This window comes from Phoenix dactylifera, unplaced genomic scaffold (assembly GCF_009389715.1).
Source record: "Phoenix dactylifera cultivar Barhee BC4 unplaced genomic scaffold, palm_55x_up_171113_PBpolish2nd_filt_p 000421F, whole genome shotgun sequence".
Taxonomy (NCBI): Eukaryota; Viridiplantae; Streptophyta; class Magnoliopsida; order Arecales; family Arecaceae; genus Phoenix; species Phoenix dactylifera.
Window position 1 is genome coordinate 73,797 of NW_024067859.1, and position 18,417 is coordinate 92,213.

At 35.8% G+C, this 18,417-nt stretch overlaps 1 protein-coding gene across 5 annotated transcripts in view; it reads right to left on the minus strand.

Moving 5' to 3' along the window:
- Positions 1-1,912: 1,912 nt before the first annotated feature.
- The window catches only part of LOC103720178 (serine/arginine-rich splicing factor SR34A-like), a 47,009-nt gene continuing 30,504 nt past the window's right edge, over positions 1,913-18,417 (minus strand). For all 5 annotated transcript variants that reach the window (XM_039118816.1, XM_039118817.1, XM_008809773.3 and 2 more), the window contains 4 exons: positions 16,356-16,442; positions 16,187-16,274; positions 16,035-16,071; positions 1,913-2,259 (listed from right to left, as the gene is read on the minus strand). In XM_039118816.1, coding sequence (XP_038974744.1) covers positions 16,386-16,442 — 57 coding nt within the window. In that variant the 3' untranslated portion in view covers positions 1,913-2,259; positions 16,035-16,071; positions 16,187-16,274; positions 16,356-16,385. The remainder of the gene's footprint in view (positions 2,260-16,034; positions 16,072-16,186; positions 16,275-16,355; positions 16,443-18,417) is intronic.

Genomic DNA, 18,417 nt, shown 5'->3' on the forward strand with positions numbered 1-18,417 from the left:
ATTTTGCTTCCATCTTTTGCTCACGAGGACCATTTTTCCTTGATATTTTTGACTTTCTATAGTCAATTGAAATTCTACAACAGGTAGCATCAAAAAAAGATCTCCTTAAGACTTGATCTAAACGTCTATACTAGAAATTATAAGATTAAAGAACATGAAGCCTACAATTTTTGTCAAGATTGTCAACATATTTGTGCATCAAAAATTAAAACATGCATTGCTAATAAGGCATTTGATGAACATGTTGCATAGGAAATATTCATTGAGTTAACTCGAACTATTGGAAGTGAATAACAGAAATTATATTGGCTTCAAAATAGGAGTCATATCTACATGGAAGCTCGGTTCACAATATAAATCTAGAAGACTACATAGCACCATATAACACGGATCGCATATTTCTAGGTTGGACCATTGGAACTCCATCTAATATAAATATACAAGCTCGGCTCCCCATGTCCACTAGCATTTATTAATGCGAGAGTTACATCAAAGTTCTAGATATCCAGGTTGGAATGGTTTTATTTATTAACAACAAAATATAAGCTTTTACCTTTATTCCTCTGACAAGATATCACTACGCCATGACCTACTACAAAAGAATTAATGGGGTTTCAGATTTACCATGTTCATTTGGAAGGGTATGCATTTCCTAACGATGGGGCCAACTAAATTTCCAAACCCTTGCAAAACAACATTAGGATGAGCTAAGATTTTTTCAAATGCCGTCTCTTGTACCAGGACGACTTGCGTTCAGAATAAAACAATTACAAGTGTTTATGTCAAAGATTTTAGATCGTATCGATCATAACCATCTCTTCATACATTCCACCTTTAATATTGAGTATTCATCCCCGGCACATCTAAATAGGCTGAAGCTTGCTTTTTCTTCAATCTTCTAACACTTTCTTTTCATATGCTTCAATTTCCTTCTCAAACCATATACCAAGCCTTATGCCTCAATCCCAAGAAAGTGGCATGAAGTGTTGCAATGGTGAAACCACAGAAAAAATCACACATGGACAAAGAAACGAAAGGAATTAAAATAAAATGAGCAAGACATGCCAAGTATAGAGCTATTCTAAAGGCAGGATTTTCACCAGATCATAGATGCAGATAAACTACCATATCATAGTCCCAGATACTACATACCCTGTTGATTTATAAAACAGAATAGCAAAGTTAATATGAACAAGAAATGAAACTTAATAAAAGATTTTTAAGGAGGTCGGTAGATACAAAAAGGGAGAGGGAGATTTACACAGATTTCTACACAAAAAAATACAGCTCTCTTTCATATTAAAAATGAAGGGTTGTGCCTAGTAACAGTTGAATACCAAATAGTCATAAGCTACAGAACCCGACAGTCACCTCAAAGGAAAAACTAAAGTTCCAAAAGCATGCCTATTAGAATCCAATAGTCAATTGAAAATACTTTAACCCAGCAGTCCAAAATAGTGAGAGAGTAGCTGGAATCATCCTTCAGTTCCAACATTCAAAAGAAAAAAAAAGAGCACCTGTTTCAGCATTCTGATGCAGAAAGATGACTCTATGACTGATCCATTTTGTCCGTAAGATGGCTGGCCATTTCATAATATGCGAAGATTGCACAGTCCCAAATACAATGAAATAAAGAATACGTGCAAACCGTATATATCTAGCAGATTACCTATCCGTAACCTTGAAAAAGATTGGTTCGTGAAACATCATGAACAACCAATGTCCTGAACTCTTCAATGGGAAGTTCCAAATTTTGAGTCTCCAAGTAGCACAATCATCGGATATGATGGCCACATTGCTATATTTTACTCTCCACTCCATGTCAGGAGAGCTACTTCCATATACCTTACAAAACCCTTCAGTAACATCCATTCAAATGAGCTCAAGCTATTGAATAGACCATACTATCCTGAAGAGTAAATATGACTAGCAAAATAATGCATTCTAACTTATCAATCGTTTCATAATACATCATTTGGATATGCTGATCACTTAGTTGAGAAGATTCACAGAATAGAGTTAAAATGAACATAATTGTGATAGCCTAGTATTTCAAGATCAAAGTTGCCAAAAGCTAACTTCTCTGTCACATTTCAGAAAGTAGATCCACCCGAATACTGATAACCTGAAAACTAAGTGTCACCTCCATACAACATGGCTGCCATGAAGCAATAGCAACCATTGATAACTTTCAAGTAGAATAACGCAAAACAAGAGTCCCGAGCACTGCACAGTGCCTGACTGCACCTGAACAATTTCCTGCATCATGACACCAGGAAAACCAAAAAACACAAGATCATTAGTGGTGTTAACAAGCTTGGATTAGAAACTTGTGAGATAAATAAAAGCTTAAAGGAAAAACATATGTACTAATTGAAGGGTTCTAGCATGTTATAATGCGCAGCGGAAGCTAGGATTTTAAAATTTTCTTAATAAAGTCCCTATGCATGAAACCCTTTTAAGCCTAGATCACCTTAATGATTACAATCAAATAATAAATAATAAATGCAGAATTAGTAGAATACCTCAAACGCTAATCCAAAGTGTACAATCTCCACGAGGCGTCCAAGTGTCCGCCCTCCAATGGTGATCCACACGAAAACTTGATCAAGACTTTAGCTCCAAAGACTTTTGATCCTTAATGCAGAATTCTTCTAAAGAACTCTAATGGCTTGCTTTCCTTCCTTTCTATTTTCTTTAGCCTTCTAAAATCACTTCTAATCCTTTTGTCCTAAGAAGACCACCTTGTCTTGGCTTAGGACACCTAGAAGCAATGTTAGAAAGAAAGAAACTAATGTAAGAAAGAAGGGATATGAGAGAGAGAGAGAGAGTTGGATTGATTTCCGATGATTAGAAAACACCGGGAGCATTCCTATTTATAGATGGCGTGGATGCATTGTGCCATCCATCCTTCATGATGGGGGCGTGATAAGGAGGCGCCATAGAGAGGGTATCAAAAGTGGTTAGGATAAGATCAAGCGCTTATGATGTGGCGCTTGATTCCCTAAGCACCTCTTCATGAAAATGCGCCGTACTCTTCCCTTCTTCTCATGCAAGAAAAATAGGAACCAACCTTATCCATTCATCAAGGGTTGATGATGATCCAAAGGCCATGAAAGAAGGCGCCACATATCCCTTAGGCGTGATGAAGAGAGAAGAGAGAGAATGGATAAGATCAAATAAATGGTTCATCCTTATCCATTTAATCTTCACGTATTCTCTCTCTTTCCTTCACCTATTTTTCATCTCCACGCCTCCCAATGATATCCATCACGTCATCATGATCTCCCATCATCCTATGATGAAAATCCAATGGCTCCAATTCATGGTGCCATCCATTTGATCCATCTCTTCATCCAAATGTTGATCCAACGGTCAAAAATGAATGATTTATCAAATCTAATCCAATTAGACTCAAACCAAGCCAATTAGGTGCCAACTCTTGGCTAACCCATATTAGAATATGATCTAATCAAATTAGATCAATTAAGAATCAGATTCGAATCCGATTCGAATCAGATTCGAGATTCGAATCCGATTCGAATCCGATTCGAATCAGGAGCTAAGGTTTGCAACACCTGCTAGGATGTTTATCTTGCAAACATGATCTAATCCAATTAGACCCTTGATAAGTTTTCTTGTGTGTGACCCATTGGGTTCCATACTTAGCCAGCAATAGGTGTGAGTGCGAGTTGACCCAACTTGATTAGAACTCTTCTAATCGATTTAAGTCCAAACTGCGCGAACCCGAACTTAACAATTAGAATCCTTTCTAATTGGTGATCGAATTAAACTCTTTAATTCGATCAAACCTATAAGACAAGATTGACGTCTAGCAACGTGTCATGTCTACCCGGAAAATATGGAATTTGGTAGAAATACCAAAAATACCCTTCAGTGGCAAGTTACCATGCAATTCAATCCTTTAATCAAACTGCATCCCAAATATGTATATGAGTATGAATATATGTCAAACTCAATTTCATATTCATATTTTTCTCAATCTTTTAATGATAATTCAAATAATGAAACATTAGAAACTCTTTCTAATTTTCATTCTGCTTTGATCAAAGGCTTCCTGAATTATCATATGATTAGAATAAATAGGATGCTATCTTCTCTTACTAGAAGTGATTAATTCCTTGTTGACCTACTCATAATCTTCGTACACAATCACCATATCCAGAAGACCTCGTACATAACTTATTGTCATGAATGAGTGTAAACCAAAATATGGTTCATGTGCACAAGATACCATGGTGATCTCAGGTCAAAGGATCAGTTGCACAACTCCCACTAAGAGAATCATCTTTTGACATGTAAGTAAGACTTCATAAGATTTCTCTTTGTAGGTCAATTCAGTGAACTCATTCTTCTAATGAGCACCCATCTTTGTATTAGTGTCTCCACACAAATGATTGTGAATCAATCATCCTCTGCATCGAGCATACATAAGACATGCCAGTCTTTCCGGTAATCATTGATCCCCGACTCAATGTACCAATGACTGGAAATATTTAAGATTAGGATTTTAGGATTTTAAGTCTCACTAGTATGATCTCATCATAGCTTAAAACCATTGCCTAATCTAAGGGTTTATCAAATATAATCAACAGCATATGATAAAACAATGCCTTTATTCATATTTAAATGTCATGTATATGATTTGGACAAATCAAAAGAAAAACCCTTCGCAATACATATTGCGATTGGCTTGTAGGGCATCTACTCTTTCAATCTCCCACTTGCACTAAAGCCAATCGCTCTTATATTTTATCCCCATACAATCGAGGTGGCGATCGAACTGCTGTTGTGGTAGAGCTTTAGTGAACGGTCTGCTAGGTTGTTCTTGTGTCTACTCGTTCAATGACTATGTCTTGTCTCTCGACAATCTCTCGAACAAGATGGAAGCGTCTTAGAATGTGCTTGGATTTGTGATGAGACCTTGGTTCCTTCGCTTGAGCAACAGCTCCAGTGTTATCACAATAAACTGGGACTGGTCCAGCAATCTCGGAACTACTCCTAACTCAGAGATGAACTTCTTCATCCAGACAGCTTCCTTAGCGGCTTCACTTACAGCAATGTATTCTGCCTCAGTAGTTGAGTCAGCTACAGTTTGCTGTTTGGAACTCTTCCAGCTCACTGCACCACCATTTAGGGTAAAGACATACCCTGAAGTGGACTTGCTATCATCTGGATCTGATTGAAAACTAGAATCAGAAAATCCTTCTAGTTTCAACTCAGATCCTCCATAAACTAGAAAAATATCTTTAGTCCTTCTCAAGTACTTAAGAATATTTTTCACAGCTATCCAATGATCCTCTCCTGGATCAGCCTGGAATCTACTTGTTATGCCTAAGGCATAAGCAACATCAGGCCTAGTACATAGCATAGCATACATAATCGATCCTACTGCCGAAGCATAGGGAATAGAATTCATTCTATTCTCTCTTCAGATGTCTTAGGAGACATCTTCTTAGAGAGACGTATGCCATGACTCATAGGCAAGTAACCTCTTTTACTTCTTCCATGCTGAATCTTTTCAACATGATCTATGTACCTAGACTGGGACAAGCCTAGCATCCTTTTAGATCTATCCCTATAGATCTTTATACCAAGTATATAGGATGCTTCTCCCAAGTCTTTCATGGAAAAGCTTTTTGACAGCCAAGTCTTGACCGATTGTAACATTGGAATATCATTTCCAATGATCAGTATGTCATCTACATACAATATTAAGAAGACAATGGCACTCCCACTAGTCTTCTTGTACACACATGGTTCATCCACATTTTTGATAAAACCAAACTCTTTGACTGTTGTATCAAAACGGATGTTCCAACTCCTCGATGCTTGCTTTAATCCATAAATGGATCTCTTAAGCTTGCATACTTGATTTGCTCTCTTACTTGAGACAAATCCTTCTGGCTGTGTCATGTAAACCTCTTCCTCAAGATACCATTAAGGAAGGCGGTTTTGACATCCATCTGCCAGATTTCATAATCATAGTATGCAGCTATTGCAAGCAAAATCCGAATAGATTTGAGCATAGCTACTGTGAAAAAGTTTCATCATAGTCAATTCCTTGCTTTTGCCTGAAACCTTTTGCCACCAATCTAGCCTTGTAGGTTTCTACTTGGCCATCTGCTCCAATCTTTTTCTTATAGACCCATTTGCAACCTATAGGGTTTACACCCTCTGGTGCATCAACCAAAGTCCATACTTGGTTGGTATACATAGAATCTATTTCGGATTTCATGGCTTCTAGCCATTTGTCAGAGTCACTACTCATGACAGCTTCCGAATAGGTCAGAGGATCATTATTCTGAACAATGTGGGCTTCATCATTCTCAATGATGAACCCATATCTCTCAGGTGCTCTTTGCACTCTATTGACCTTCGGAGAGGAGATGTGTGTTGTGGTTGTACCTCATCATGGGTACATCTGGTTGAAGAATTTCTTGTGTTTCTATTTGTAGGTCTTGAACTTCTTAAGTTCAATTTTCTTTCCTGCCCTTTTCTAAGATAAACTCTTTTTCTAAGAAAATGGCATGCCTACTACAAAACTTTTTTCAGTAGGATGATAGAAGAGATATCCATACTTCTTTGGAATAACCTACAAATGTACATTTATCTGATCTAGCACTTAGCTTATGTCCAAAATTTCTTTTGACATAAGCTTGGCAACCCCATATTTAAAATATTAAGATTGGCTTCTTTCCTCTCCATATCTCATATGGAGTACTAGATACAGATTAGAAGGTATCCTGTTTAACATTGTGGCAGTTCTAGGCAAAACCCCAGAAGAAATAGGAAGATCAGTAAAGCACATCATGGACCTTACCATATCTAATAGAGTACGATTCCTCCGTTCAGCTACACCATTTAATTGTGGCGTATACGGAGGTGTCCATTCAGAGAGAATGCCCTTTTCTTTAAGATGATTTAAAAACTCACTAGAAAGGTATTCACCTCCTCGATCAGATCGAAGGATTTTAATACACTTTCAGTTTGTTTTCAACCATACTTTGATACTCTTTAAATTATCAAAGCTTCGATTTATGTTTCATAAGATACACAATCCGAACCTTGATAAATCATCAGTGAATGTGATGAAGTAAGAGTATCCACCTCTAGCTGGAGTTGTCATAGGACCACATACATCTGTATGTATAAGTCCTAATAACTCACTTGCCCTTTCTCCATGTCCAGTGAATGGAGACTTAGTCATTTTACCATAAGACAAGATTCACAAGTTCCTAATGATTCATAATCATAAGGATCAAAGAACTCTCTTTGTATAACTTGTGATTCTTGATCACTTATGACCAGACGGCAATGCCAAAGAGGGTATTATTCACTCTTCTCTCTTTCTTTTATTGCTTTTATCAATATGAAAATTGTCATTAAAGACCATTTTCCATAATGCCATTGCAAAGATGCTTATTAGAAAAAAATAGAGCAACCATTGCCTTTCCATTAATTCAAATCCTTTCTTTAATAACAAAGGAATGAAATTACATTTCTAATAATTTTGGGCATATAATAACAATCTTCTAATTGTAGGAGCTTCCCGAAGGTAACTCTAAGTTGTAGGTTCCAACAGCTTCAGCCTGGATGGACTTCCTCCAGCGCCATACAGCTCGAAGTCACCTTTCTTCAAACTTTAATTTCTGTAGTCCATGCAATGACTTGCATATGAAAACCACAGCCGGTATCCAATACCCATGAATTTGAATTTGAAGAACTTAATGACAAGTTGGCATGTAACATAAACATACCTTTAATGCAACTCTTGCATCAGGCTTTACAGTTGCAAGAAAACTCTTGCAATTCCTTTTCCAGTGGCCAGCTTTACCGCAATGGAAACAGGTACTTGATCCGAAGATTTTCTTTCCTTTCTTCCTCTTTATCTTACTACTTTTAGTAGCATCATCCCCTATTGATCCAAGATCAGGGGTTTCAAGTATATAGGAAATTTTCTCCTGAGTGAGTACTATCTTTAAATTCCTCAACCAGTCCACATAGTTTGGACCAGTCAACTTGTTGGCATCTAAGATGCCTCTTAGTGAAAGTGAAGAAGCCATTTATGCAGAATTTTATTCTACATATATAAAGAACAAAACTAACATAAGCAGACCAATCATGATGACACATATGTAATTAGACTAGGACTTTAATCTAATTTGTCTCCTACTATTTTTATCGAATATCATAGCCCTCTCCTATGATAAAGTGAAAATATAATTTTCTTAGTAGGGTGAGATCCTGATTCATCATAAAAACCTTGTGGTTACACAACAAACTCTTATGAGTTCAAAGGTAGGAAACTCTTTCCAGTTGCATCTCATGCAATTCTCAACTTTACTTGTCCTCTTAAAACACTTATTGCCTTATGTTAGCACAACAAACAATAATGTTTTAGTTAAGTCAAAACCCTTCATTTCCATAATAGTCATATTCGAATAATATTGCCCTTATGGTTGCACAACAAAGCAATATATTAAATATGCCATAAGCATCTTAATGCACCAAGACAATATAAAATCAGTCCCCATAGCAAGCCTTGTGTTAGCACAACAAACTAGCATGGATTTGACATAATAATGTCGAGGCATGAAGGAAGGCTATCATAGTGTTATATAAATATTAAGCTTATCCATAATAGGTAATCAAACAATTGGCCAGGTAAGCAGGTGGGAGGCTCCCCTTACTCAGAGAGTAGGTCCTATTAGAGAACCACCTTTAGTGCTTCCTTAGACACCAATTAGATTAATTGTTCTAGAATGGGTTAGCTCAAAGTTTTTCAACACTATGACTTAATATAATTTTTATTGAGGGCTTACTAGTCTCTAGCACATTCTTTAATTGTAACATATATTTAACATGTCTAAAATAAACTATCATGCATCATGGCTATCTCATAGCATGTATAAATTATAAGCAATTGATGAATCAATTAACATGCTTCAACATATCTTCATATGGAAAATTTCATATCATGACATTTTATTACATATCACATCATATATGAATCATATATTTCAGCATTTCATTAAGCATACGACATTACTATCTCATAGTAAATTAATAATCATACATCATGCATTATTATTTGATTGAACCAACTAAGGACGGCTCTGATACCACTGAAGGGTTCTAGCATGTTATAATGCGCAGCGGAAGCTAGGAATTTTAAAATTTTCTTAATAAAGTCCCTATGCATGAAACCCTTTTAAGCCTAGATCACCTTAATGATTACAATCAAATGATATAATATAAATGCAGAATTAGTAAAATACCTCAAACGCTAATCCAAAGTGTACAATCTCCACGAGGCGTCCAAGTGTCCGCCCTCCAATGGTGATCCACACAAAAAACTTGATCAAGATTTAGCTCCAAAGACTTTTGATCCTTAATGCAGAATTCTTCTAAAGAACTCAATTGGCTTGCTTTCTTTCCTCTCTAATTTTCTTTCACCTTCTAAAATCACTTCTAATTCTTTGTCCTAAAGAAGACCACCTTGTCTTGGATTAGGACACCCTAGAAGCAATCCTAGAAAGAAGGAAACTAATGTAAGAAAGAAGGGATATGAGAGAGAGAGAGTTGGATTGATTTCCGATAATTAGAAAACACCGGGAGCATTCCCTATTTATAGATGGCGTACGGATGCATTGTAGCCATCCATTCATGCATGAAGAGGGGCGTGAGATCAACGGAGGCGTCATTTGATGAGAGGGCATATCAAAAGTGGTTAGGATAAGATCAAGCGCTTATGATATGGCGCTTCATTCCCTAAGCACCTCTTCATGAAATGCGCCGTACTCTTCCCTTCTTCTCACGCATGAAAAATAGGAACCAACCTTATCCATTCATCAAGGGTTGATGATGATCCAAAGGCCATGAAAGAGGGCGCCACATATCCTTAGGCGTGATGAAGAGAGAAGAGAGGGAATGGATAAGATCAAATAAATGGTTCATCCTTATCCATTTAATCTTCACGTATTCTCTCTCTTTCCTTCACCTATTTTTCATCACCACGCCTCCCAATGATATCCATCACGTCATCATGATCTCCCATCATCCTATGATGAAAATCCAATGGCTCCAATTCATGGCGCCATCCATTTGATCCATCTCTTCATCCAAATGTTGATCCAACGGTCAAAAATGAATGATTTATCAAATCTAATCCAATTAGACTCAAACCAAGCCAATTAGGTGCCAACTCTTGGCTAACCCATATTAGAATATGATCTAATCAAATTAGATCAATTAAGAATCAGATTCGAATCCAATTCGAATCAGATTCGAATCCAATTCGAATCAGGAGCTAAGGTTTGCAACACCTGCTAGGATGTTTATCTTGCAAACATGATCTAATCCAATTAGATCCTTGATAAGTTTTTTTGTGTGTGACCCATTGGGTTCCATACTTAGCCAGCAATAGGTGTGAGTGCGAGTTGACCCAACTTGATTAGAACTCTTCTAATCGATTTAAGTCCAAACTGCGTGAACCCGAACTTAATAATTAGAATCCTTTCTAATTGGTGATCGAATTAAACTCTTTAATTCGATCAAACCTATAAGACAAGATTGACGTCTAGCAACATATCATGTCTACCCGAAAAATATGGAATTTGGTGGAAATACCAAAAATACCCTTCAGTGGCAAGTTACCGTGCAATTCAATCCTTTAATCAAACTGCATCCCAAATATGTATATGAGTATGAATATATGTCAAACTCAATTTCATATTCATATTTTTCTCAATCTTTTAATGATAATTCAAATAATGAAACATTAGAAACTCTTTCTAATTTTTATTCTGCTTTGATCAAAGGCTTTCTGAATTATCATATGATTAGAATAAATAGGATGCTATCTTCTCTTACTAGAAGTGATTAATTCATTGTTGACCTACTCATAATCTTCGTACACAATTCACCATATCCAGAAGACCTCGTACACAACTTATTGTCATGAATGAGTGTAAACCAAAATATGGGTTCATGTGCACAAGATACCATGGTGATCTCAGGTCATAGGATCAGTTGCACAACTCCCACTAAGAGAATCATCTTTTGACATGTAAGTAAGACTTCATAAGATTTCTCTTTGTAGGTCAATTCAGTGAACTCATTCTTCTAATGAGCACCCACATCTTTGTATTAGTGTCTCTACACAAATGATTTGTGAAATCAATCATCCTCTACATCGAGCATACATAAGACGTGCCAGTCTTTCCGGTAAACATTGATCCCCGACTCAATGTACCAATGACTGGGAATATTTAAGATTAGGATTTTAGGATTTTAGGTCTCACTAGTATGATCTCATCATAGCCTCAAAACCATTGCTCTAATCTAAGGGTTTTATCACAAATATAATCAACAGCATATGATAAAACACAATGCCTTTATTCATATTTAAATGTCATGTATATGATTTGGACAAATCAAAAAGAAAAACCCTTCGCAATACATATTGCGATTGGCATGTAGGGCATCTACTGTTTCACTAATTGATTTGAAAAATATATGTCAATAGATACTTTTGGTCAGAAGATCAGAGCAACAAGAATCTCTTGAAAAACTGTCCCTCCATATGTTAATCCAATCTATGGAATATCAATTACCTTCTTCAACCAAAATTACTTACCAATAACTTCAACTAGAGGATGGTGTGGTACATGAAAAAAATCCAGGATGGTGTACGTCCATAGTATATCAGGTTTCTAACATGGACTTACAAAGAGAAGCAAGAGGACTCTCGTAGTGCTTTTACTTAATTTGTTGAGTTGATCTATCTTGGTGCATTTCTATTTAGGAGACACGTGAAGAAAGAAAATTAGTTACTTGGTTCTTAAAATCAAAATTGCCTAGAGGCGATCTTGAATAAACCAAGGATGGGAATTCATTACAGGAGTACCATGGTAACTTTTGACATTAATTTATCTTTGTTAGGCTTGAACCTATAAACTCATTTCCCCATAACTAAGATAAACAAAGAGGATTCAAAACATGTGTTCATAGGGTGTCAAATGTGAAAGAGTGTTAAGATGTCAAGATTCCAAAAGCCTAACAAGATTTTTTCCATGTAATTTTAGATAGGCAAAGGGTTCAAGGTTCAAAGCTTCGGTTTAATTTTGCATTTTAGTGGGCCAAACAAGTTCAAGTTTTGACAGCTTTAGTGGTTTCAGCTCCAGTTTCTTGTAAATATAAAATTGTCCAAAGTTGGGGGAAAATATAAATATCTAACTAAGACAAATTATTAAAATAAGTTCTGGCTTTCATCAATAAATAACTGTTATGCATAGTATGTATTGTGTAACCTGTATTTGTGCAGGTGTTTCTGCTTATGACTTTTCGTGAACTTGGGCATGTGCTCATATGATGACTATGTCTCCATGGTATGTAATTGTCCGACATCATATGGGTGTGGCTAAAATTAGTAAATTACCTAGGTGTTTCTATATGCACTGCACATGTGTCAATGAATCTGTGTTGTTTATGATATTTATATTGTCAGATATGTTCACATTATAAGTTCCTTGTTGTATTTTCCCTTTTTCTTCTTTTGTTGTATTTGGCGCCTTCACCAAATCAGGTGCCTCATTGGCACCTTGAACCTAGGCTACAAGAGAACTTGGCATCTCGGTGCCCCTTGAACCTTCATAACTTGGCTAAGAAACAACTAAGTGGACATCTATAGAGTCTACGAGAATGGCACAAATTTTGAGCATTTATGCAGACCAATTTAACAGGACCAATTGCACCCTCAATCATTATTGCACTGTTTATCTTTACGATCTTAATTTCATACCTTATTGAGGGCGGGCCTTGGCACAGAAACAATGTTGCTCCATTGTGAGCTAGGCATCATGGGTTCAAAACATAAAAATTTCTCTTCATGCGAGGTAAAGCTATATACATTTGACCCTTCACAGACCCCACAGAGGTGAGAGCCTCATGCACTAGAGATACCCTTTTTATAACGTTCTTACCTTATTTTGCACATCAAGAAAAGCCATGCCTACTTCTAATTCCTCTTCACAAATACGAAAAAAACAAATTGCATGTCAAAGGTGGAGCATTCCATTTTCTTTTCCCTTAATATTCAGCTAGCCTCATGCATTGGGATGCCCTTTGAAAATGTTCCTACCTTATTTTGCACGAAAAATTAAGCCTACTTTAAATTCCTCTTCACAAATATGGAAAACCAAATTGCATGTCACAGGTGTAGCATGCCATTTTCCTTTTCCCTCACCATGTTTATAATTCCTTCTAGATACTATAATAACTTGATAGTGCTGACTAATTCTCACCTACCAATCTAATGATAATGCCCAACTTTGCAAATATTCTATTATCTGTCCAGTCACAACCTATTTCATGCACCGCACCTAGACTGAAAAAAGGTATGGATGATTACATCAAGAACTACAAGGCATCCAGACTGGGGGAGAAGCATGACCCAGACCAACCCATTTTTCTGTGGGGCCAATCATTTTGGCCAGAAAGAGTCAAGCATGACCCAATCCCAAAACCAATGCATTCAAAACAGGTGGATCAGGTAGATTTTTCCAATGCAAGATAAAGATAAGTACCTAATCCATGTATGATAGAAAAAAGAATACTGATATATACCAAGCAGAGAGAGCTGTAAGAGTGTGTCAATCAAGGTTGCTACTAATGCCACTGATACAAACATTAACAATAGCAATGGGTTTTAGGCAAGACTTGGATGAGCCAATGTTGCCCTGGATCAGGTCATTCACGGTTCAACTGGTTTAGACCAGGTTAGTACATGGCTAAGGCCGCGTAGGAAAAATAAGACCCATAGCCCATCCAATTTTTAAATCAGTTAATTTATCAGATCTAGGCCACGCCTGCTGGCCCAAAAAATTGGCGCAACTCACCTTACTGGCCCACAAAACCAGAATAGCCCACTACCATAATATGGGCATCCAACGGCTCCTATGATTCAAGCCCATCTTGATTTACACACAAGGTAGGATCATGTGGCACAACTATATATGGGTTCCTGGACATAGTCTCCTTGGTTCCTTGGAACTCACCATTCATAGAAACTTCCGATGTAAACCACATCACTAACATATAGGTTGCACATGTCCTAACCAAGTCAGATCCAAGTTGGCTCACATGTTATATATGTAGAGTAAATCTGTTATTAAATTTAAAAAATAAAATAAAGAAAAAGGTTAAGGACTTTTTCAAGGTTATATGCACAGTATATACTGATGTTGGTGGATTTGAGGATCTAACATGCTGAGGGTCATGCTCATGGTAACAACTTGTGGAGCATGAAGGCCTTTATAGATCTGGAATATCAGTTCATTTCTTAAGATTATTATTCTTCTTAAGATTTTTATAACTTTTCTCTTTGCTTGCATTAAAGAGATCAGAGCACATTTTGCTGTGCAAATATAAGAAAATGTATGCACAATTGAATGAATGAATGAATCAAGAGAAACAAAGATCCACTACTAAGCAGTAACTTAGAATCAAGAACAAATCTAGTTGCATAAGTCTAAATCAAGTTTTTTTTTTATTTTTCTTCCCCCAAGAATGGGGCAAAAATCCAAAATGATTAGCAACCAATCATGAGATTATTCACTTTATCGCCCTGTCATTGCTTTTATAAGGCCAAAAAACACTTCTTGGAGTGCTAAAAGCACTTTTGGATGATTTTGAGGTATTTGATAAAAATTTAAAAATAGCTTTTCGGCTCCTAAAGCTGAACAGGGTCTACTAGGGAAAGCTCCAATTTTGAGCTTTTGGGCAAAAATCTACTTCAGATAAGTCAAAAGTTATTTTTTGGGGCAAAATCTCATCCGAGAGACTTGAGTTCGAGTCTCAGCATTAACATTTTTTAAAATAATTTAAAATACTTTTTATTGCCATAATTATTTAAGTTGGTATCATTTTATTGCCATAATCATGCAATTAAGAATTTTGAGTGTAACCTTATGATGATGATGAGGATCTACTCCCTCCTGATGGTTTAGAGATTGAAGAACTACGGGAACAAAGTGCAGAACAAAGTCAAACATTAAATAACCATGAGTTGGATGTTTTGCATAATCGTATTATGGCTCTTCTTGAACATTAACTTGTTTATTTACGCTTGTAACATGGATATCTAGAAATATCAGTGAACATTTATGTTTCTTTTAATTGCAGATATATGAACAATTTTATTGCCATTTGTATCCGCATAACAAAGTCAAACATATATATTGCTATTAAAATAAAAAATATCCAGTTTGCAATTATAAATATGATTTATTATTTCGTAATCACCATAAAAATTAATTTATTTATTATTTGGATTAATGTAAAGAAATAATTTATTTAATTAACAATATTATAATATAATATAATAATAATATAATATAAATATAATCGTATTTATTATTATAATATTATCATCACTATTATTATATTATAGCAAGATATAATAATCTTATAATATATTATTATTCTAATAAATATAAAAAAATTATTTATTTATTAATAAAATATCAAACAAAAAATTTATAAATTACTACTTTTTAATAGCAGTTTTTTGATAGTATATCAATTGGATAATTGAAAGCACGATGCAATGACCTTTATTATCATATCCTAATAATAAAAGTACTTTCCCAATTTTATTACGAAATAACAAACAGCTTTTTATCAAAAGCTTTACTAGTGAAAGCTCTATTGCCAAAAGCTCTACAAGCTCTACTCTCTAAATAATGTCAAACAAGACCTATTTCACATTTTGGCTTATGTAACATAATTTGTATCCATCCAACAAACTGTCTAAATGTAAATAGTAGTCTTTCTAATCTCTATTATCGCTAGTGTGATGTGACACTATTGTATGAAAGGGACTATTTGACTGGGTTTTGCATTAAAGCTTCAATAACTGAAAGGCATCCAAAAATATACTCTCACAGCACAAATTTTGCAATTGTGTTAAGGGTAGATAAGGCCATAAAACTGCAACATGAAGAGATTACCTGTCACAATCAGCCTGACCTCGACCTAGATCTTGATCTGCATATTCAATTTTTTTTAAAACAGCAGGGATTAGCAAGATTGATTGATAATAAAATAATAGAAGTTTCAATATCAGAACTTATACAACCTATCATATGTACTTATAAACTACCTTGAAAATCTGGCAGGAGAAACAGATCTGGATCTTGGAGAAACAGATTTTGATGGTGATCTAGAGGACAGGCCTTCCCATTGACTTGCTGTAGAGGGAAAAAAATGAAATAAATTGTAAATGAAAAGAGGACCTCCAGCTATGCAGATATGCAAAAGTAAGAATTCACCTCCGACTCCGTCTAGGGCTTCTGCTCCTACTAGGGCTCCCTGCTTTGGCTTCGACTCCTCGACATGCTTCCTTCATAGCTTCTTACCTAAAAACAGATCAAGTTTTGACATTAAAATAACATCATATTGGGCAAATTTGATTTTTTAAGTATCATGGTCTGATTTAGTGCATGTTTGTTGTTGCTTAAAAAAAGTCTTTCTCATACCTTTTAAAGCAAAAAAATGCTTCTATGGAACATGCAATCCACACCAAAGAATTTGTGAAAGCAAACATGAAATAGAAAATACAGATGACATATTGAACTCCTGGTGAGCAGAAGCAACAAAATGGTGTGGCAAAAACTTAAATAAATAAATTTCATGTTGAGCTCACCCCTCCCAGTAGTACCAAAGTAAATGTCACTTGAACTTTAACAAGCACCAAAATTCTAGGACATGATGATATCATTACTGTTGATTGTACTGGCAATCGACACTAAATTTTCATTGGTATCTGTTGTTCAAAAATTATGAAATATAACTGAAATAAATCCACAAAAGACACCAAGTATTGGTATATATAACACAGAAGGTTCATAAAGGGCTGAGTAAACGAGGTTGCCTTCTGAAAGGCAATTAATCTATAAATGAATGAGAATCAGGGATCATAGTAAATAGGTGGTCAATTGTAAAATATAATCCTGGTGCAGAAGCATGACCAGGGAAAGAACACTAGCTAAAATAATATGTTGAGTTCTAAATATATATTAATGACAATAGCAGAATATCATAGACAACTAATACATAGGCCATTTCATGAAGCAATGCATGGCCATATTAGCAATTTGAAATTTTTCGACAGTGATTCATGGAATTCACTTCAGAGTAGTGTTCTAAAAGGAGGCTGCAGTATGTGGGCAGTCAAAGGATTGCATAGTGCATACGAGGTATGCGGAACACATATGCCAGCGGCATATGCAATTATTATTTTTTAACTAGTTAAAATAAATATAGCATATTAAATACAACAATAACAATAATAATGATAGCAATATCTTTCTGGATGGATAACAACAATATTAATAACAGTATCAACCAAACAATTAGTGCTTATTATTCAATACCTAACACCTAATAACAATAATATAACATAATTCATATTTCTAATACCTATGTCAGTCTCACTCAGAACCCACATCAAACCTAACCATCAGCTTGAACCTGCTTCACCAACATGGATCAACATAGCAGTAGGCAGTATATGCGACTCCAAAATACCAAGTGGGCTCCCATAAGCAGTCATGCAGTACTAAGCAGGCCATGTATGTGGCCACACAATGCTAACCAGATCACTTATTCAGTCCATATGGAATATGACCACATATGGTAACTGCATGTATACACAGAGGTGCGATCAAGGGACTATGCATATCTAGGTGTGCATGTAGCAGTATACACCTCATTTTAAAACATTGCCCACAAGGCAGCTCGGGCCCCTAAAGAATTTTGAGGTGGTTTAATAAAAATAGGGCTAGATCTATTCAATTCTACAAGTTAAAAGTATATTGAATGCTTCCTAACACAAACTGTTTGAGAACTTTATCCAACAATTCAATAACATATTGTTGTCACTTGGATCTTTGAAGGAACGTGCATACATCTAGTATCTCAAGGAAGTAGTTTCAAACATGGTCATGGGCTTCGTACATACCTGCCAGCCTTATAAGTCCAGGAAGAACTATTAGAATGAAAGCAAGAAACACTTCATTTGCATGGGAATGGAAGGAAAACATGCAATGGGAGGGACAGTGGTTTTTGGAGGGAGATGGCATTCTCATTGACTATGCTGTTCGACCCCTTTACAAATTTATGGTAGCAAACCAAACTCTTCTCCATCTACCAAGAAATCAGTTTTCCACCTCACATAGCATTTAACAAGGAAAACAGATCAAGACAACACATCTTTAAGACTCTTTTTACCTGCCAAATATCTTAAACACATCTTACGAATATCAATAACAAAAATTAGGTAGAAGATAGTGGAAAGCTTAGTTGACATATGTTTACGAATATAAATAAAAA